The sequence below is a fragment of the Malassezia restricta genome, chromosome IV (genome assembly GCF_003290485.1).
Source record: "Malassezia restricta chromosome IV, complete sequence".
NCBI classification, from domain to species: domain Eukaryota; kingdom Fungi; phylum Basidiomycota; class Malasseziomycetes; order Malasseziales; family Malasseziaceae; genus Malassezia; species Malassezia restricta.
This window is the reverse complement of record NC_040196.1, coordinates 599971-619292: the sequence shown is the minus strand read 5'-3', so window position 1 is coordinate 619292 and position 19322 is coordinate 599971. Positions and strand designations below refer to the sequence as shown.

The 19322-nt window shown below is 59.5% G+C and overlaps 12 protein-coding genes across 12 annotated transcripts; 6 read left to right on the top strand and 6 right to left on the bottom strand.

Annotated features, from left to right (window-relative positions):
* Positions 1 to 117: 117 nt before the first annotated feature.
* MRET_2735 (6-phosphogluconate dehydrogenase) lies at positions 118 to 1690 on the top strand (the record flags this gene model as incomplete). The annotated part of the gene is made up of 3 exons (XM_027629362.1): positions 118 to 134; positions 183 to 202; positions 249 to 1690. 3 exons carry the CDS (start codon positions 118 to 120, stop codon positions 1688 to 1690), a joined length of 1479 nt encoding a protein of 492 aa, XP_027485029.1.
* A 22-nt stretch (positions 1691 to 1712) lies between these two features.
* Positions 1713 to 4085, bottom strand: MRET_2734 (bloom syndrome protein; the record flags this gene model as incomplete). The annotated part of the gene is made up of 1 exon (XM_027629361.1): positions 1713 to 4085. One exon carries the CDS (start codon positions 4083 to 4085, stop codon positions 1713 to 1715), a length of 2373 nt encoding a protein of 790 aa, XP_027485030.1.
* A 176-nt stretch (positions 4086 to 4261) lies between these two features.
* On the top strand, positions 4262 to 4990 carry MRET_2733 (uncharacterized protein; the record flags this gene model as incomplete). The annotated part of the gene is made up of 1 exon (XM_027629360.1): positions 4262 to 4990. One exon carries the CDS (start codon positions 4262 to 4264, stop codon positions 4988 to 4990), a length of 729 nt encoding a protein of 242 aa, XP_027485027.1.
* A 39-nt stretch (positions 4991 to 5029) lies between these two features.
* On the bottom strand, positions 5030 to 5647 carry MRET_2732 (GTP-binding protein; the record flags this gene model as incomplete). Its single annotated transcript, XM_027629359.1, has 1 exon — positions 5030 to 5647. One exon carries the CDS (start codon positions 5645 to 5647, stop codon positions 5030 to 5032), a length of 618 nt encoding a protein of 205 aa, XP_027485028.1.
* Positions 5648 to 5730: 83 nt separating this feature from the next.
* Positions 5731 to 7572, bottom strand: MRET_2731 (solute carrier family 45, member 1/2/4; the record flags this gene model as incomplete). The annotated part of the gene is made up of 1 exon (XM_027629358.1): positions 5731 to 7572. The coding sequence occupies one exon, from the start codon at positions 7570 to 7572 to the stop codon at positions 5731 to 5733; it is 1842 nt and encodes a 613-aa protein (XP_027485025.1).
* A 172-nt stretch (positions 7573 to 7744) lies between these two features.
* Positions 7745 to 10657, top strand: MRET_2730 (U5 small nuclear ribonucleoprotein component; the record flags this gene model as incomplete). The annotated part of the gene is made up of 1 exon (XM_027629357.1): positions 7745 to 10657. The coding sequence occupies one exon, from the start codon at positions 7745 to 7747 to the stop codon at positions 10655 to 10657; it is 2913 nt and encodes a 970-aa protein (XP_027485026.1).
* Positions 10658 to 10668: 11 nt separating this feature from the next.
* Positions 10669 to 12705, bottom strand: MRET_2729 (chromosome transmission fidelity protein 18; the record flags this gene model as incomplete). Its single annotated transcript, XM_027629356.1, has 1 exon — positions 10669 to 12705. The coding sequence occupies one exon, from the start codon at positions 12703 to 12705 to the stop codon at positions 10669 to 10671; it is 2037 nt and encodes a 678-aa protein (XP_027485058.1).
* A 128-nt stretch (positions 12706 to 12833) lies between these two features.
* MRET_2728 (DNA-(apurinic or apyrimidinic site) lyase) lies at positions 12834 to 13817 on the top strand (the record flags this gene model as incomplete). Its single annotated transcript, XM_027629355.1, has 2 exons — positions 12834 to 13763; positions 13791 to 13817. The coding sequence occupies 2 exons, from the start codon at positions 12834 to 12836 to the stop codon at positions 13815 to 13817; spliced, it is 957 nt and encodes a 318-aa protein (XP_027485057.1).
* Positions 13818 to 13825: 8 nt separating this feature from the next.
* Positions 13826 to 15484, bottom strand: MRET_2727 (glutamate decarboxylase; the record flags this gene model as incomplete). The annotated part of the gene is made up of 1 exon (XM_027629354.1): positions 13826 to 15484. One exon carries the CDS (start codon positions 15482 to 15484, stop codon positions 13826 to 13828), a length of 1659 nt encoding a protein of 552 aa, XP_027485023.1.
* Positions 15485 to 15755: 271 nt separating this feature from the next.
* MRET_2726 (uncharacterized protein) lies at positions 15756 to 16247 on the top strand (the record flags this gene model as incomplete). Its single annotated transcript, XM_027629353.1, has 1 exon — positions 15756 to 16247. One exon carries the CDS (start codon positions 15756 to 15758, stop codon positions 16245 to 16247), a length of 492 nt encoding a protein of 163 aa, XP_027484895.1.
* Positions 16248 to 16343: 96 nt separating this feature from the next.
* MRET_2725 (large subunit ribosomal protein LP0) lies at positions 16344 to 17282 on the bottom strand (the record flags this gene model as incomplete). Its single annotated transcript, XM_027629352.1, has 1 exon — positions 16344 to 17282. One exon carries the CDS (start codon positions 17280 to 17282, stop codon positions 16344 to 16346), a length of 939 nt encoding a protein of 312 aa, XP_027485022.1.
* A 326-nt stretch (positions 17283 to 17608) lies between these two features.
* Positions 17609 to 19306, top strand: MRET_2724 (uncharacterized protein; the record flags this gene model as incomplete). The annotated part of the gene is made up of 1 exon (XM_027629351.1): positions 17609 to 19306. One exon carries the CDS (start codon positions 17609 to 17611, stop codon positions 19304 to 19306), a length of 1698 nt encoding a protein of 565 aa, XP_027485024.1.
* Positions 19307 to 19322: the final 16 nt, after the last annotated feature.

Sequence of the window (19322 nt, the reverse complement as noted above, 5' to 3'; positions counted from 1 at the left end):
AGAAAGACTCCACGGCAGCGTCACGTGGCTATGGCCCGAGCGAATCGGCTGCCACGCGACCGCACTGCACATCTACACCCGAAGCAGCTATTTTTTTCCTCCCTCCTTGTGGTGAACATGTCGAAAGAAGCAGTGTATGTGTAAAAGCATTGTGTTGAATAGCGATACTTACGCGCTAACAGTGCGGATATTGGTCTTATTGGTACGTGGATGCCTGATCGGTACAGCATATCGCTAACACCACACAGGCCTTGCTGTGATGGGTCAGAACCTGATTCTGAACATGAACGACAAGGGCTTCACGGTCGCTGCGTACAACCGTACGACCAGCAAGGTGGATGACTTCCTTGCCAATGAGGCTAAGGGCACCAAGGTCGTGGGTGCCCACTCTGTGGAAGAGTTTGTATCACTGCTCAAGCGTCCTCGCAAAATTATCCTGCTCGTCAAGGCCGGCGCAGCAGTCGATGCATTCATTGAGCAGCTCCTGCCGCACCTCGAGAAAGGAGATATCATTATTGATGGTGGTAACTCTCACTTCCCAGACACGGAGCGCCGATGCAAGGAGATCGAGGCAAAGGGCCTCCTGTACGTCGGCAGCGGTGTGTCGGGTGGCGAAGAAGGCGCGCGCCACGGACCGTCGCTCATGCCTGGTGGTAGCGAGGATGCGTGGACATCGCTTAAGGATATTTTCCAAAAGACCGCAGCGCAGTCAGATGGCGAGCCATGCTGTGACTGGGTCGGCGGTGGCGGCGCCGGACACTATGTCAAGATGGTGCACAACGGCATTGAGTACGGTGACATGCAGTTGATCTGCGAAGCATACTGGATCCTTAAGCAGGGTCTTGGCCTCCATGAGAAGGAGATCGCTGAGATTTTCAAGAAGTGGAACAAGGGTGTACTGGACTCGTTCCTGATCGAGATTACTAGTGACATTCTTGCCTACAATGACGAAGATGGCGAGCCCATCGTCACCAAGGTACTTGACAGTGCTGGCCAGAAAGGCACGGGTAAGTGGACGGCTATCAATGCCCTGGATCTTGGCCAGCCAGTCACGCTCATTGGCGAGGCCGTGTTTGCTCGATGCCTGAGCTCGCTCAAGGCTGAGCGTCAGCGTGCATCCAAGATTCTGTCGGGAACCAAGCCGCGTGCATTTGAGGGCAACAAGGCACAGTTCATCGATGATCTTGAGCAGGCGCTGTATGCGTCCAAGATCGTGTCGTACGCTCAGGGCTTTATGTTGATGCGTGAGGCTGCGAAGACATACAACTGGAAGCTGAACAACCCATCCATCGCCCTCATGTGGCGTGGCGGCTGCATTATTCGCTCTGTATTTTTGAAGGACATTACGAATGCCTTCCGCAAGAACCCAGATCTCGAGAACTTGCTGTTCGACGACTTCTTCGCGAATGCCATCAGCAAGGCCGAAGATGGCTGGCGCCGCATCATTGCCCAGGCCGTACTGTGGGGTGTGTCCACGCCGGCCTTCTCGAGCGCTATTGCCTTTTATGACGGCATGCGCTCCGAGACGCTGCCTGCCTCCTTGCTCCAGGCGCAGCGTGACTACTTTGGTGCGCACACGTTCCATGTGATGCCCGGCAAAGAGAATGACCGCCTCAAGGCCGGCGAGGATATCCACATCAACTGGACGGGCCGTGGTGGTAACGTGTCAGCTTCGACGTACCAGGCATAAGTAGTCATTGTGAGCTAGATGTCTATGTATGTGCAGGGCCCAACATGGGCATGGCTGCGATTTGGATAGGTGGGCGCGTGTCGGACGGTCGCGCTTTGTGCGGACTTAGAGAAATGTGCGTCAGATCCAAATCGTCGGAGCTATTAGAGGCGTTGCTGCGCCTCGCTCGACGAGGAGCTGGTGCGGCTCCCGACTTACTCGGCATATCAAGCTCAATGGACAAATGTCCTTGCAAGAGAGCAGACGCGCGAGGTCCAAGCTTGATGTAATAATTTGGAAACCGCTGGAACCCGACACGTTTGCCAAACTCAGTCAATACGCGTTCCGTAAGTAGGTGATCCATAAGTCGCATAACCTCATCATCCGAGTACTGTGCGCCACGTCCATGGTACAAGTTGTGGTGGTGGCCGTTGTCCTTGATGTCCTTTTTCATACTTCCGCGAAAGACGGCCATGAGATATGACCGGGTATAGTGGGAGGATGTGCTTTGCTCAGAAAGCAATTTCACCATGCTGACGAGATGCTTGGCCATGGTGGTCATATCGACCAGGTGCGCCGGTGTCCGCTGACAGTTGTCACAGCTGCCACGACACAGCTTTGGATCGAAATGCTCGCCAAAGTACTTGAGAATATTGGTGCGTCGGCATTCCGTCAGAGATTGGCAAAACTGGCGGACTTGGTATAGCGTCTTGCACTGCAAGCGTTTTTGTTCGACGGGTATATCAGGTGCATCGTTAATCATGGATTCGAGTTTCCGACTATCCTCCATTGACCAGAACAATGTGCATTCAGACAGCTTGCCATCTCGGCCTGCTCGCCCAGTTTCTTGGTAGTAGCCTTCCAAACTCTTGGGCATGGAATGATGAATGACAAAACGTACATCCGCCTTGTCAATACCCATACCAAAAGCGATAGTAGCCACAATGACCTTGAATGTGCCGGCTTCCCATCCTTCCTGGATCCGCAACTTGTCCTGCGTGTTGAGTCCTGCATGAAAATGCCGCGCTCGGATCCCATACTTGGTCTCAAGATCGCTGGCGATATTCTCACAGTCACGACGTGACAGACAGTAGATAATGCCGCAATCGTTCGGATGGTCCTCTTGGATCATGGCAGCAATGCGATCCAAGGTACCACCACCTCGCTTCTTAGGGCACACTCTGTACGTCAAATTTGGGCGGTTGAACGACTGGCGCAGCATCAGGGCATTCCGCATGCCGAGACGTCGCTGGATGTCCTGCACTGTATCTATGCGTGCCGTTGCAGTGAGGGCCATGATCGGCACGTCAGGATACTCCTTTCTTAGCATGTCTAAGCGGACATAGTCGGGTCGGAAATCATGACCCCATTGATCGACACAGTGTGCCTCGTCGATCACAAACCGTGCCAGTCGTTGCTTTGAATACAGGTGCTGGAAAATCGTGTGCGCTAGGCGCGACTTGCTGACAAACTCGGGCGTCACATACAAGAGGCGGACATTCATGTCGCGGCGACATAGTTCCGAGCGAGCGTACTGTCGATCAGCTTCTGGCATGTCGCCATTGATCGCGATTGTGGGTATATTTTTGTCGAGGAGTGCTTTGACCTGGTTGTGAATGAGGGCCAAAAGTGGTGAAATCACCACAGTCAGGCCATCAGTATGACCTTTCGTGATTGTGGCAGGGAGTTGGTAACAAAGACTTTTTCCGCCACCTGTGGGCATCAAGCAAAACACGTCGCGTCCTGAGAGTGTCGCATTGATCGCTTCCAGTTGATCAGGGCGAAAGTCGGTGAGTCGGAAAATGTGGCGTAGGGAATGCCGAACTTGATCGTCCCATGGGTGTGGCGTAGATGGAATAGATGGTGTTGCTGGGATTTCCATCTCCAATAAATCCTTATCGGGTATCGTCATATCAAATTCGTCGTCATCCAGCACTTCGATGGCGTCTGACGGCACAGAAAGGGACGAGGGCATCGATGGAGACGATCGCGAAGCAAGTTCCGCTTCAATAGCGCATATGCGAGAGGCACAAAGTTGCTCTTCGATCTTAAGGTAGTCTGAGCTTTCATCAAAGATTCCATCACCACACACGATGGATGCACGCTTTTCCATTGAGTGCATGCGCACCTCCTTCAAGTGGGCCAGACGCTTTTGGAGGTCCTCCGTGCTCATCGACGTCCACTGGGGTGATGGTATATGAGAGGATGTCACGGGACTTGATGTGACAGGCGTGCATGGCTTGGCTACGCGTGGGCGTTTGGTGGGCTGCTCCAAAGGCGTATTCTCCTTGTCCTCCTGCTTCTGCGAAACGCGCTTGGTCGAACAGGACGAGGCAGGGGACGATGAGGGTGGACGAAACGCATTTGACGGGGAAAGAGGTATGGCATCCGTATCGACGAACCTGAACCTAGACATGCTCTGGAAATGCGCCAGCAGCACACGCGGAACGCGTCGCTACGTTGCCACAGCCGTCGTGGTGAGACACCAGCAGGACAGAGCAACGCGCACCGCGTAACATCACGTGCCCCGGAATTTATCCCAAGCGTGGCGTGGAAGGAAATTTTGCCTACGCTACGAACGAGGCATGTGCTATGAGTCGGCCACGCTTGGGCAGCAATAGGTACGGCACGCCCTCCATGTGCTCGGACACGCCGCCGTCTGTGTCTCTGTCTCCAGATCTGGATCACTGCGGCACGTCGGTGACGGAGGAGATGAGCCTATGCACACCATCACCACTCATACCAGCTGAAGTGTCGCCCGAGTTCCGCTGGGATATGTTGGTCCAGGAACTAAACGATGCGTACACCACGTCTGAGGTCAAAAAAGAACCTATGCCATTTGTGCCTATGAGTACGCTTTCATCTTGTATATCCGTGCCTTCTTCACCGGCCTGGCTCCTATCCACCGATCCACCATCGAAACTGATCGATCATACCCAATCGAAAAGATCCCTCGCAGATGCTGTAACGTGCCCACCTAAGCGCATGCGTTCTGAGATACCGAATCTGCTACCGATGGAGCCTCGACCAATGGCAGAAAACTTACCGCGGAGAGACGCTGTGCGTGCATGGCTCTTGGAGCGCCGCGCCCTCCTGCAGAAAGTCCAGGATGATGTGTGCCGGGACATGGCAGGCCTGCGGCGCAACCAGGCGTATCACGCGGAGCTGCGCGACAAGGTTGGTGCGCGCATTCGCGAGCTAAAGGAACATCGCACCGAGGCTGAAGTGTGGCCTATCGATGACGACGGGATATGGTCGACCTCGTCAGCGCCCATGTCGTCGGTGGCTGATTTACTTGAAAAGAATATTCTGTGCCTGTAGGCCTATATGTATAGTGTGTACATTGCAATAATAGATGCGTCATAGTACAGTGCATTTCTTATGACGGCTCAGCAGACCGCGCTTCCATTTCTTCGCCCCAAAGGCCTCTTCCAAGGCAGCCTGGAATACCTCTCGTACGCCGTCGTTGGCCTTGGCCGAGCACTCGACGTAACGCCGAGCGCCGATCTCTTGTGCGAAGCGCTCGCCCTGCTCCTGGCTAACTGGCTGTACTCCCTGCGCGGTAAGGAGGGAGAGAGAATGCGCGTCCATACGCAGATCTGACTTGAGGCCCACAAGTAGATATGGCACACCCTCGCAAAAGTGCAGAATTTCAGGCAGCCACTTGTCCTTGACGTTCATGAGGCTCGTGGGGTAGTCGATGGCAAAGCAAATGAGGATCACATCGGTCTCTGGATAGCTGAGGGGGCGAAGTCGGTCGTATTCTTCCTGGCCGGCCGTATCCCACAGAGCAAACTCGACCTTTTGACCCCGATAATCCACAATAGGGACATAGTTCTCAAACACAGTCGGCACGTATTCCTCTGGGAACCGATTCTGTGAGTAGACAATCAGCAGGCATGTCTTTCCACAGCCACCATCGCCCACGACAACAAGCTTCTTGTTCACAGACCCCGCGCACGCGTCGACTGGAGCCATGAACACTCGTCACTCTCTGAGGTCCGAAACCTCCACTCGACCGGACGTGGCGACCTTACCCTAGTAACCCTATTAGTGTACAACTATTCCATGCTCTCATCGTTTGGATCGGCATCCAAACTCTCATTAGTAGAATCGTCCATACGATCTTCAGCATCTGCGGCACCCGCTTCGTCGTCATCAGGGAGAAGTGTGTAACCGGCATGGCGTGCCTTGCGTTCCGTGAGTGTGAGTGGCACGAAGCGCGTGAGACACGCGGCCCCCAGCGCCACGAAGCCACTGAGTCGAAGGACCCATGCGACGTCTCCGTTCCCGCCTTTGGTCCAGCGAAAAACAAGCGCGGCTATCAAAGCCATCAGGAGCTGAGGCAGCACGATCGACAAGTTGTGGATGCCCAAAACAGTGCCTCCGTTGGTGCTGTCTTCTAGCATGTTGCCATCGTCCGGGCGGACGACTTCAGGGCCGCGTGATACGATCGACGGCCCATGAGTCCCTGACACACTGCGAATGGATGATGAGCGCAAGGAGCTGTCAAATGTGCTCGGCCAACGTCGTGGATAAGCATGCTGCTCGGACTCTTGGAGACTCGCGCGTTTCTGGTGTTCCATGATGCGCTGTGCGGGCCATTGCTCATCGTACAGCGAGAATGCGGTGGACTTTTCCGCTTCACGCACAAACTCGCCAATCATAGCATACGGTACCCACATCCATACGCTCCATGGGATGCCCATCAGCATCACCAGCACGATGGCGTGTGCTTGCTTCCGAACAAAGAACGTGCCTACCATGAGGATAGCCTGAAAGAGAGCGCCGAGCGTCCAGATCGTCCGCAGACTCAGACTGCGTGTGCGCCATGGCTCTGGCTCGGCCACAGACGACGCATTCGTGCGTCCAGCCAAGGAAATGCTCGGCAAAATGAGACCTGAGATCATGGCGAGTATGGCAAAGCACAGCATGGCCAAGCTGCCGATTTGCCGATCGGCGTCAGAGTGGTGCTTGTGTTTCTTGTGCGACATATCAAGCACGTATGTAGTGCTGTAAAACAAGAAAGGGAACCAGCTCATGGAAGCCAGCAGCTCCACGAGACATACACGCTGGATGGAGAGAGGAAGAGCGCGGCCCACGCTCCATACCTGGCGGATCGAAGCATGGAGGCGCTTCACCATGCCCTCGGACGGCTGCTTCGCACCCATTCTCGTGCAGTGCTCGGGGGTAAACACGCATGTGATGGCTACACATACACACATGCACGCGATACTTACCACAGCGAAGCGCCGAAACTGGCCGCCCCCTATCCATGCGAGGGACGGCCACGACGCCAAGTCGACCCAGCCGCACCAGTACCCGATCATGTTGCCAGCATGGAGCATGCGACCGTGCCAAGCGTTTGCTTCGTTCTGTTCTGCGACGCCCACATGATCGAGAATGAGCGCGCGAGATGTCACTTGCAGGCCATTGACGCCAAAGTCAAAGATCCAAAAGCCCAGAATGCTCAGGACTTGCATGACATATCTAGCATGTTTGCGGCGCGCAGGATCCCAATCACCGAGTCCGATGCCGATAGCATCCAGCACAAGCAGCGATAAAGGTTCAGAAAAGGCAATGAGGCACGTCGAAAGCGCCACGACGGCGCTCGAGCCGATCATGTACTTGCGCCGGCGGAAAGGCGACATCGATGAGTCAGAGAGAGAGCCCAGCACAGGCTGCATAATGAGCCCACTGAGCGGCCCAGCCATCCACACGTATCCCGTAGCGGACTTGGATAGACCCAGCGAAAGGAGGTACGGCGTGCCGTACGCCAGCTCCAGGCTCCACACCACCTGCGAGCCCAGCAGACTCAGCGAGAGTGTCGTAAAATGAAGCCAGCGATGGCATCGTCCCCGCACGGCTTGCACCCATGGCGGTCCGCTAGCGTCCGTGGCCATTCGCAATCGCTTCGCTGACACGAACTTGTCGTCGAGGCCCCACACTGGCCATGCCACACGCACGGCCTTTTTTTTCGCCAGACCCATCGGTACATACATCACGTGACTGAGAGGCAGGCAACGACGCACGTCGCGACACGCCACGACCGAGCGACCCACCAGCTACTCGTGCATGGACGATTACGACGAGTTTGGTAATTATATCGGGCCGTTGTCAGAGTCGGAGGATGAGCAGGAGGCATTGGGTGTGGAACATGCTGAGCCTCCGCCTGAGCCTCCCGCCGAGGACGCGAGCGGCGCCCAGGAGGAAGGCGCAGTGATCATGCATGTCGATGAGCCCGCGTCCCAAGCGGTCGTGCTCCATGAAGACAAGGTATACTACCCCTCTGCTTCCGAGGTGTACGGTGACGACGTCGAGACGCTCGTGCAGGAGGAAGACGCCCAGCCCCTGACGCAGCCGATCGTCGAGCCTGAGCGAGTGCGTAGCTTTGCCGTGGAAGAGCAGGGGCTGCCGGAAGTCCGCTTCGACCGGCAGTTTATGCTGAACATGATGCACTTTCCCGATATGATACGGCATGTGGCCGTTGTTGGCCATCTGGCGCACGGCAAAACCGCGCTCGTGGACATGCTGGTGGAAGAGACGCACCGCGTCCAAGTGGACGCCGAAAAGCCGCTGCGGTACACTGACACGCATGTGCTGGAGCAAGAACGCGGACTGTCGATTCGTGCGATGCCCATGTCGTTCGTCTTGCCCACGACACGCGGCAAGAGCTACCTTGTGCACGTGCTGGACACGCCGGGCCATACGAATTTCCAGGACGAAGTGGCTGCGTCGCTGCGCCTGGCAGACGGTGTCGTGCTGGTCGTCGATGTCGTCGAAGGTGTGATGTGCAATACGGAGACTATCATCCGGTACTGCGTGCGTGAAGGCCTGCCGATCGTGCTGGTCCTCAACAAGATCGACCGACTCGTCCTCGAGTTGCGTCTGCCGCCCACCGATGCCTTTTTCAAGATACAGCTTACGCTCGAGGAGGTGAATCGCGTCGTTGGCGAGGCGAGCGGCGGCGATCCCGAGCGTCGTCTCAGCCCCGAGCGCGGGAATGTCGCGTTCGCGAGCACCCAGGCCGGCTACTGCTTCACCCTGCGCAGCTTCGCTCAGATGTATGCGGAGCGCGCACCGATCGATGTGGACGCCTTTGCGCAGCGCCTATGGGGCCACATCTACTTTGACCGCGCATCGCGCACCTTTACGAGGCGCGCGCCGCATCCTGACGCGCCGCGGTCGTTTGTGCAGTTTGTGCTCGAGCCGCTGTACAAGCTGTACACGCTCGTGCTCAGTGCCGACGTCGACGTGCTGCGACGCACACTTGCGTCCCTGCGCATCCAGTTGCCGGCGGCCGCGTTCAAAATGGACGTGCGCCCGCTCCTCAAGCTCGTGCTGAATGCGTTCCTGGGATCGTCGACGGGCCTGGTCGATATGTGCGTTGAGCATCTGCCTAGTGCGGCCGAGGCCTCCAAGGCCGCCACCACGACGGCGCCTCCCGACAGTGTGCTGGCGCGCGCGATCGAGCGCTGTGACGCCCAGGGGCCTCTGTTGATCCAAATCGCCAAAGTGTACCCGACAAGCGATGCGACCGAGTTTCGCGCGTTTGGGCGTGTGCTGAGTGGCACCGTGTCGTGTGGTCAGTCGGTCAAGGTGCTGGGGCCCACGTACACGCCCGAAGACGAGGAGGACATGGCCGTCGAGACAGTGAGTGGCGTGTACGTTGCCGAGGCGCGATACGCAGTCCATGCACCGGGAGTGCCGGCCGGCAACTGGGTGCTGCTGAGCGGCATTGATGCGACGATCGCCAAGAGCGCGACGGTGTGTGATACGGCGCTGCCTGTGGCGGACACGTACGTGCTGCGACCCATTGTGCACATGACAGAAAGCGTGCTCAAGGTGGCCATTGAGCCCCTGCGCCCCGCGGAGCTGCCCAAGATGCTCGACGGACTGCGCAAGGTGAACAAGTGCTACCCGCTCGTATCGACGCGCGTCGAAGAAAGTGGTGAGCATACGCTGCTGGGAACGGGCGAGCTGTACCTCGACTGTGTGATGCACGATCTGCGCGAGCTGTACGCTGAGATGGAGATCAAGATCAGCGATCCGGTCGTCAAGTTCTGTGAGACGGTCGTCGAGACGAGCGCCGTGCAGTGCTTTGCGGACACGCCGAACAAGCACAACCGACTCACCCTCATCGCCGAGCCGCTGGAGGACGGCATTGCCGAGGACCTCGAGCGCGGCCTCATTGATATTCACCTGCCGCCGCGTGCGCTCGCTCGGATTTTCCAGGAGCGCTACGGCTGGGACGCCCTGGCCGCCCGCTCGGTGTGGGCGTTTGGACCTGATGACCACGGGCCGAACGTGCTTGTGGACGACACGCTGCCGGACGACGTCGACAAGGTGCAGCTGTACACGGTGCGCGAGTACATTAAGCAGGGCTTCCAGTGGGCGACGCGCGAGGGCCCCTTGTGTGACGAGCCGATGCGGGGCGTTAAGATCCGCCTGTGCCATGCGCGCATAGCCACCGAGCCCATTCACCGCGGGGGCGGGCAGCTGATTCCCACGGCTCGGCGCGCGACGTACGCGGCGTTCCTCCTGGCGACGCCGCGGCTCATGGAGCCCGTGTACGCCGCCGAGATCCAGACGCCGCCGGAGTGTGTCGGCACGATTTACACGCTCCTCGCACGGCGCCGCGGACATGTCACGAGCGACGCGCCCAAGGCTGGCACGCCGCTCAGCACGATGCACGCGTTACTGCCCGTGATCGATGCGAACGGCTTCGAGACCGATCTGCGCGTCGCGACGCAGGGCCAGGCGTTCGTGCTGCAGATGTTCCACCACTGGGCCGTGGTGCCGGGCGACCCGAGCGACACGACCATCCCCCTGCGCCCGCTGGAGCCGGCGCCGCCGCTGGGCCTCGCGCGCGACTTTGTGCTCAAGATGCGCCGCCGCAAGGGCCTGGGCGATACGGTGGCCGTGTCGACGTACCTCGAGCACGAGATGGCCGTGGCTCTGGCGCAGGCCGGTATGGACATAGCCTAGTTATGATACCACTACAAGAGCGATGCGAGCTTGATGGGTTTGCGCACGGCATTCGAGTAGCCCTCGTGGAAGCGGTAAAATACCTGCAGACCCGAGGGACCGGCGGGCGCCGCGTCCGCCTGCGACGGCACAGCCGGCGTCGGCATGACGCGCCCGAAAAAGTCGCGGTACGTGGGCGCTGTGGCAGACGCGGCGTGGGGCGAGGACGGCGCCTCCTTCTGTGTGGCCGTCTCAGGCAAGGTCCGGCGGCGGCGGCGGCGCTGCTCGGCCTCGAGTTCGCGCTGCACATGCTGCCGCGCGCCGTGCCGGCTGGGCCCGACGTCAGCCTGCGAGTGCGCCGCATACTGCGCAAACACATCAATGCACGGGTGCAGACGGTGCACGAGCGCGCCGTGTTCGTTCCGGTCCGCCTCGAACGACATGCCATAGAGCAGCAGCGTATCGACGAGATCAGGCAGCGCACTCGCGTAGGGCGTCGCATGCACCTTGATATCCGGGCTGAGGATGCGCGCGAGAGCGGGACCCAGCTCACACGCAATGGTATCTTGCGCATAGAACGGCGCGAGGTGCGCGGGAAGGCAGCGCCGGAGCGCCTCGGTGGTCTCGAGCGTAGCGCGCAGCTGCATGTGCCGCTCATAGTCGTGACGCGGCGGCTGCTCCGGCACGGGATTCGCGATGTTCGCAAAGAGATGGTGCCATGCGACCCACGTCCACGGCACGTACGGCAGCAGCTCAAAGGACGTGCCGTGCATCATGCGCTGCGAAAAGTGCAGCCAATCGAGCGCGTCAGCGTACCGCTGCCACCCCTGGTCCGGGACGCGCAGGTGGATGTAGTGCTCAAAGCAGCCATGCGTGAGCCGGTCGTAGTCGCCAAACGCGGTCAGCTCGTGGACCAGCGCGTGGATGTGCGAGCCGTGCCACGACACGTGCGTGGGATCCATAGCACAAAACAGCTGCGTCCACAGCCGCTGGAGCGGCACGACGCTGTCCTTGATGCCCACGGACGCATCCTGGATCGTCGAGACGCTGACAGGACGGCCATCGCGGTGCAGCAGCTCCAGCGCATGCAGACACGCACGCAAGTCGCCGTGCGACACGTCGCAAAGCATCGTGAGCCCACGCGTGTCCGCCGACAGATGCTCCCGCGCACAAATCTCACGCAGGCGCCGCGTAATGAGCGGCGTCGGCGGGCGGTAGCAGCGCACGATCTGCGACATGGGACGCAGCGGGCGCAGCGCAGGCGCATACAAGTCGTTGCAGATGCACACGATCGGACGCAGGATCGGCTGGCTCTTCTTGCCACGCGGCGCGCCGGCCCCACGCTCCAGGAGGCGGACGAGCGCGCGCACAAAGCCCGACGTGCCCAGCGCATCGCTGCCGCCCGTCGCTCCATCGATCTCGTCAATCACCACGAGCGTCGGACGCCCATGCCCACGCAGGCTGTCCGACTCGAGCGCCGTGCGCACGCGGCTCTCGACGTCGGCCGCCGTACGTGCATCGCTCGCATTCAGCTCGTACACACGATAGCCGGCGTGCTGTGCCACCACATGCGCCAGCGTCGTCTTCCCCAGGCCCGGCGGACCGGATAAAAGCAGCACACGCTCGTGCGGACGCCCAAACTTGTCGGGCACACGCTCGTCCACGCGGCGCGCACGCGGCGCATCACGACCAAACACACACGGGTCCCATGCCTTGACCCACCGCAGCACGTCGCGGTGCAGGCGATCGTCGCCCAGCAAGTCGGTGAACGCGCGCGGCCGATACTTGTCCACCCACATGCGCGAGTCGGCCGCCCACCTACGCCGCGGCTCGCGCGCGACCTCCGACGGCCTCGCACGCACGCGCGGCATAAGCACGTCCAGCGGCTCGGAGAGCGCCGGCGCATACGACGCCGACGTCGTCGATGGACGCCATGCCTGGATGCGCCGGCGCCGGGGTATCAGGACACTCGTGCCATCCAAGCGCGTCGCCGCGAACGGCGCCGCAGGTATGTACGCAGGCACAGAAGGCCCCCTCGCCTCCGCCCGCCCAAAGTGCGCCTCGCTCATGGTCAAGCCGCCAGGCCGCGTCACGCGCGTGAGAATAGCTTATGTCATACAGGCGCCACGGCCGGCGCGTATCGTGCATGTGGACGACGAGGACGGCGCGTCTGAGCCTCCGGCCACGACGGACGCACATGACGAAGCGCGCGGCTAGTGCCGCGGCGGACGATGCGAAGCGCGTGCGCGTAGACGCACCTGTATCGCCTGCCGCGCCGAGCGGGCGCGATCACGTCGCGCCCGCGTGCCTCCCACGCAATACACAGCTGCCGAGCGGCCCTCTATCGATCGACGCGTGTGCGCCAGGATGCACGCGCATCGCGATCTGGAACATTACGTCTCTCAAGAGCTCCGACAACAAGGGGCTCATGCGGTACCTGCACGCGGAAAACGCGGACGTGGTCGTGCTGTCCGAGACCAAGGTGAACCAGGTGCCGTCGCACGCCGGCCTGGATGCTATGTACAAGTACCGATACTGGGGCATTGGCGAGAAAAAGGGGTACGCGGGCATCGCTGTCCTCTCGAAGCGCAAGCCCGTGCACGTCGACTACGGCCTGCCCGGCTTTGACGACCCCAGCTCCCAGGCACGCATGCTGACCGTCGAATTCCCGCACACCGTGCTGGTCGGGACGTATGCGGTCAACGCCGGCGACGGGCTCAAGACACTGCCGAACAAGAATCGCTGGAACGACGCGCTCGAACAGCACCTGCTCTCCCTCCAGTCCAAGAACAAGGACGTGATTTGGTGCGGCGATCTCAACGTCGTCTGGGACGACCGCGACTTGGCCGGCGCCTCGAAAAAGTGGAACAAGGCGGCTGGGTACACGCAAGCAGAGTGCGATGCGCACCGCCGCGTGCTGGCATCGACGCACATGTGCGACGCATGGCGCGAGCGGCATCCCGACGCCGTCGGACACTACACCTACTATGGATGGCGCGGCCAGTGCCGGAGCCGCGGCTCTGGCTGGCGCATCGATACCTTCATCGTTCCACAGCAGTCGCTCGACCGCGTCAAGCGCTGCGAGATCCGGCACGAGATCTACGGCGCCAGCGATCATCTGCCCGTGGTACGTATACATGACATCTGACGACAGGTGATGGACTGGGACGGCGAGCTGTGACGCGAGCCTTAGCACTGACTCTTGTAGCCCTTCGGCGGCTGGCCGTGCCCATCCGGACGCCCGTGGTTCTTTCCGTGCTCGTAGTGGCCAGTCAAAAGCATGTTGGTCATGTCGGTCGCAGAAGCCGTGTCCTTGCACACGGTGCGAGCCACGCGCTGCTGCTCCATCAAGTGCCGCGTAATGCTAATCAGGTCCTGCACCAGCACCTCGATCAAACTCTCCGTGACGTTTTCGCGCACAACGACACGCAGAATCTGCACCTTCTCCAGGTTCGGAGGCAGCTCATAGTTCGGCACAATCCAGCCCTTGGCACGCAGCAGCGTCTGGACCCAGCCCTGCTCCATCTCCGGATACTCCTGCCTGACCTCGTCGGTCCAACGGAACGACACGACAGGCAGGCCAGGACAATACTTGGACGCTTCCGTCGTCACACGCACGCTCTTCTTCGCCGGACGATGAATGTCCGACAACACACAGAACAAGCCACTGTACTCCAGCGCACGCGACAGCAGCCGGGCATTCATAAGACAGGCCTCCATCGACGCCGTGAATCCCTCGCGGCCGAGCGAGATAAAGTTGAACATCTGGCCCAGCATCGGGGCTGCAGGGCGCGAAAAGTTCAGACCAAACGAGTACTCAACAGAGCCAAGATAGTGCAGCTCAAACACCAGGTCACTCGGCACAAGCTCCGGCGAACGGAAGATGATCCAGCCGATACCAGGATACACGAGACCAAACTTGTGGCCCGACGTATTGATCGAGGCCACACGCGGGATATCAAAGCTCCATTTGTGGTCAGGCGTCGCAAACGGCGCCACCATCGCACCAGACGCACCATCAACGTGGATCGGTATGTCCAGGCCCGTCCTCTGCTGCAGCTCATCGAGCTCATGAGCCATTTCCTCCACAGGCTCATAGTGGCCCGTGTACGTCGAGCCGAGAATCACGACGACAGCAATCGTGTTCTCGTCAATGTAGTCCATCGCACGCTTCGGATCAAGGCAGTAGTTCGTCGACTCGTCCACCGGCACGGGACGCTCCTCAACCTCCCAGTAGCGCGCAAACTTTTCCACGCACACCTGCACGTTCGCACCAAACACCAGATTCGGGCCTGGGTTGTGGATATCCTTGCCCTCCGCCTTGCGCTTCTGCTGCCAGCGGCGCTTGGCACAAAGCAGTCCGAGCATGATAGCCTCCGATGAGCCGGTCGTGGCCGTGCCCATCGCGGCAAGTCGGCGGCCATCGTCCTTGATGCACGTCTTGGGCGCCTTCCACAGGTTCGACAGGATCGAAATGCAGCGCGTATGGATCGAGATCGTCGCAGGGTACTCGTCCTGGTCACACAAGTTGATGCCAATCGTCTCGACCATAAGCTTGGTCGCTTCCTCCGGCATCCATGTCTGGACATACGACGCAAGGTTCAGGCCCGGCTTGCCATCGAGCAGAAGCTCGTTGCTGAGCAAATGGTACGTAGAGCGCTCCGAAAGGCCCTTCTCAGGCAGATGGTACTTCGGAATGGGCTTCGTGCCATAGCGGCCGGCCAGTGTGTAGTGCGACATGACTCCATTGTTCTTGTGGCTGCGCGCCTTGTGCAGGGCCGCATTGCTCTCCTGGACCTGTGCGCGCTGCACATACTCCTCAGGGTCAACACTCATAGACAGCACCATCTTGAATGGGCGATTGCGGGTAACGAACGCCCATAGCCTCGTCCCGCTCTAGCCGTGGCATAGTTAGGGCCCTAGGCATAGGCGCCTAGCAGGCCTCCCGCTCATATACACGCTGCGATTGGCTCTGTGCGCACGCGCCACATGAGCGAATTTCTGCACCCGGCGACAGGCTCGCACGGTCCCCTAGCTTAGGTCATGGCCATGAGTCTATGCGCCACGTGGTAGGCGCATCCACCTCGTGTCCCTACGTCCGCGAGAGTGGCTCGCCGCGATGTGGGCCAGCATGCGGACTGTGTGGATTTGCTCGCTCTTTTGCGCCTATGTGCTGGCTGCTGCTACAAACTCGATGGCGCCTATTACAAAGCCTACGACGTCCAACAACGGCCAGTCAGCATGTGTCCAGTACGGCGACTGCACAAAAGGAGCCAATCCAGCCAAAACAGAATCATACAGTTCGGCTATCAGGCCGCCACCGTCGCACAGTGTGCCATACCTAAGTAACGCACAGGACTCTTCTAGTTACAAGGCCTCCGTCGCGGCGGCTGGTGCAAGTGCTGCGTATGACCCAAAGAACAATCGCGGTAGCTCCACGGCTGTGCCGCCACCTACTACGGTCAGGTTCGACACATCGGTCTTGTCCTCTGGGAGCGTTCGTGTAACCAAATCGCATATGGATGGAAGCTCCGCGACAGCATGGGGCCCTGCAGGATCGGCACTAGCCACCTTAGCCACTCTTGTTTTCATAGCAGCCACGGCACTCTAGGCCCATTCGCCCTCTGAAGTGCCAGAAAAAAGGGCCAATTTTTGGCGTGCATCATTTTTCAGGGCTATGCACCTACCACTACGAGGGAAACGTCGTCTACTCAAAGAGACCGAAGCCCATGTCCTCGTCCTCTTCCTCTTCTTCCTTGGCCTCTTCCTTAGCCTCCTCGGCTGGGGCAGCAGCCTCCTCCGCAGCAGCAGGGGCAGCAGCGGCAGCAAAGGCCTCAGGGTTGGCAAGCATCTCCTTCAGCTTAGCCGAGCCCTCAAACTCGTACTCGGTAGCCAGCGAGACGGCCAGCAGGTTCTTGTACGAGTTGACAAGCGAGTGCATGACCGAGGCAATCGTAGGGTAGTTGAGGGCCAGCGAGATCGAAGCGACCTGCTGGATACCCTGCGTGAAGCGGCCAACGAGCTCCTCCTCGCTCACGTCGAGAACGTCGCTCGCGAACACCTGACCGTTGTCAAAGATCTGCACAACCGTCATACCGTACGTGAAAGGCGAGATGTTGAGCAGGTTCAACAGAGCCGACTCGGACTGACCGACACGGTTGCCCGACTCGACGACCCTGACGTCCGACACAATTTCAATCGTACCACGGGCAATCTTGGTGGGCACACCAAGAGCCTGGAAGAAGGACGTCTTACCGGGTTCCATACCCGTGTTACCGGCCGGCACGTAAATATCCACAGGCGCAAAGGCACCAGCACGAGCAGGAGCAGCCACACGGTTCGAAATCACCTTGTCACGCACCTCCTTGAGGTCGCCCGACGTGAACACGAAACCAACGTTGCCACGCACGTAGGGCACCAGGCGCTCAAACTCTGGGCGCTCCGAGATGACCTGGCGCAGGGCACGACGCACCATCGTGTTCTTACCCATAAGCACCGTGGCCTCACCACGCAGCGACTGACGGATCTGGTGCATCTGCTGCGAGCTGACGTTGTCAATGTTCACAACGAAGATCGACGAGTACGAGTCGATCAGCTCGTTCAGCCTGGCGAACCAGTTCTCCTTCGAGGCACGTCCAACACCCATTTTTGCAGTTACGTCTTTCTGTTAGTCTAGTTGTAGAATGAAAGCCCTTCCTATCACCTCGTCAAGCGGGTTGAAAGGATGTATTTAAAGGGGGTTCTGGTAGACGAAGAAGCGCCCAGCCGGCTGGCGGCGACTTGATCCTTTTCGCCCCTTCTTCAGCTATATCAACCCACGTGACTTTATTCAAAACACACACCTCCATCAACAACACTCGATGCTTACATGATCACCGCTCAGGCTGGCCAGGCTCGTCCACCTCGCTTCTTGTGACGCCGTCTCTCCTTGCCACGCACGCACCAACCAAGAGTGGCGCAAGTCGCCGTTGCATGCGCGCGTATCATGCCGCGCAGTCATGCAGCGGTACGCTGTTGACAGCCGTCGTTGCGCCTACGCTCCATGTACATACCCCACACCGTGCAATGACGTCACGCGCGTTATGGACTGCGGCATGGCGTGCGCCTGTGCGCGGTGTCTTTCTGCTTCGTGGCATGGCACTCGTACAGAGTGCTGTGCGCAAATTACATCGCAGTGTATCAGACTCTATGCCTCCGTCTTCATCGCCAAACTGCAGCCTCCATACCCCATCGCGGCGCGACGAGCTGCCATGCCTGGTCCTTGACGCAGCGCTGCGGGCGCAGACGCCGCCTGCTGACCTACTATACCTTTGTCATATTACAACCGACATCCCTTGTGGTCTACCACGAGCTGTGCTGCAAAGACAACGAGCCGCACTTTTCCGGGTGTTTTGCGCACAGCTCAGCGCGGGGCGATTCAAGGACGCGGCATACATGCTACGAGACGCGCGTCTGCGTCCATCACAGCCCAAGCACATGCTGCGCATGCTTCTTCGTCGTCTTGGTCAGCATGTCTCTACCCTCAGTACCGATCCGGGCCAGTCAGCCCATGCGGCTCTTCGTGAAACGCTCCGCAGTTTCGAGTATGACTGCGCTCGGCGCGGCCATTTGGATACCCAAGTATTTCTTCGTGTGCTGGAGCACTTACTGTCTCGGCACATGCACACGGACATGGCGCACTGGGCCCAAAGTACGGCCATGATGGTGTCTCATCCGGACCCGCCGTTCTATGCAGCACTCGCTGCGCTTGTGCACCGCATGACATCGACACACCGAGCACCTATCCAGGCAGCTGCCTTCATCGAGGCCCTACCCCCGGCATGGCGTACGCATGCGATGTACCACGATGTGCTTGTACACGACAGGGAGGTCTACCTTGCCGGCCAAGAATCGATGGCCTGGCGAAAGCGCCTGTGGCACGACTTGCGCACGATACCGCATCTCCGTCTGCCCTCTGCGCAAGGCGTCCTTGCTCAGCTCAGCGCCCATGCCCACTGTGTACATAAGTATCGAGTGTGGTCCGACTGGCTTGCACTGGAACATCAGGAGGATGCATCGCCAGAGATGCGTGCGCGCGCCGTATGGCTTGTGACGCGGACGTTTGTTCGAGCAGGTCACACGCGCTTGGCGGTGCGCTTTGCCGAGCGTCATGCATCTTCAGCGCCTGCGCACGGGACGCCACTGTTGAATACGCTGCTTACCGGTATACTCGAGGATATGCGCAAGTGCCGCAGTGTGCATGACCGCACGTGTGTCCTGCGGCACATGTACGAGTGCGTGTGGCAAGCCGCGCGACGATGTCAGACGAACACGATGCCTACACTGCCTATCTTACCAGAGCTTGTGTCCTTAGCGCCATCGCGAGCGGCACAGCGCGTCCTGTGGCTGCTTGCTCGTGTTGAGCGCCTCATAAGCACGCATGTGCTGTGTCCCAATGTGCAAACGTTGCAGCTTTTGATCCGCGCCGCGACAAAATGGGATGCGTCGATGGACTCACAAGCCCTGTGGGACATGGCCGCGCTTGCTCCGCCTCGCAGTCCGCATACTCACAGAATGCGCTATTCGTTCTTCTCAGAGCTGGCCTCGGCCTTACAGCGACGAGCCGACTCGAGGAGCGCTCGCCGTGCCCGTGCCCTGCTGCGTCATCACCGGCGGCGCGTCAAACCATAGTAGCCCTGTTCCTAGT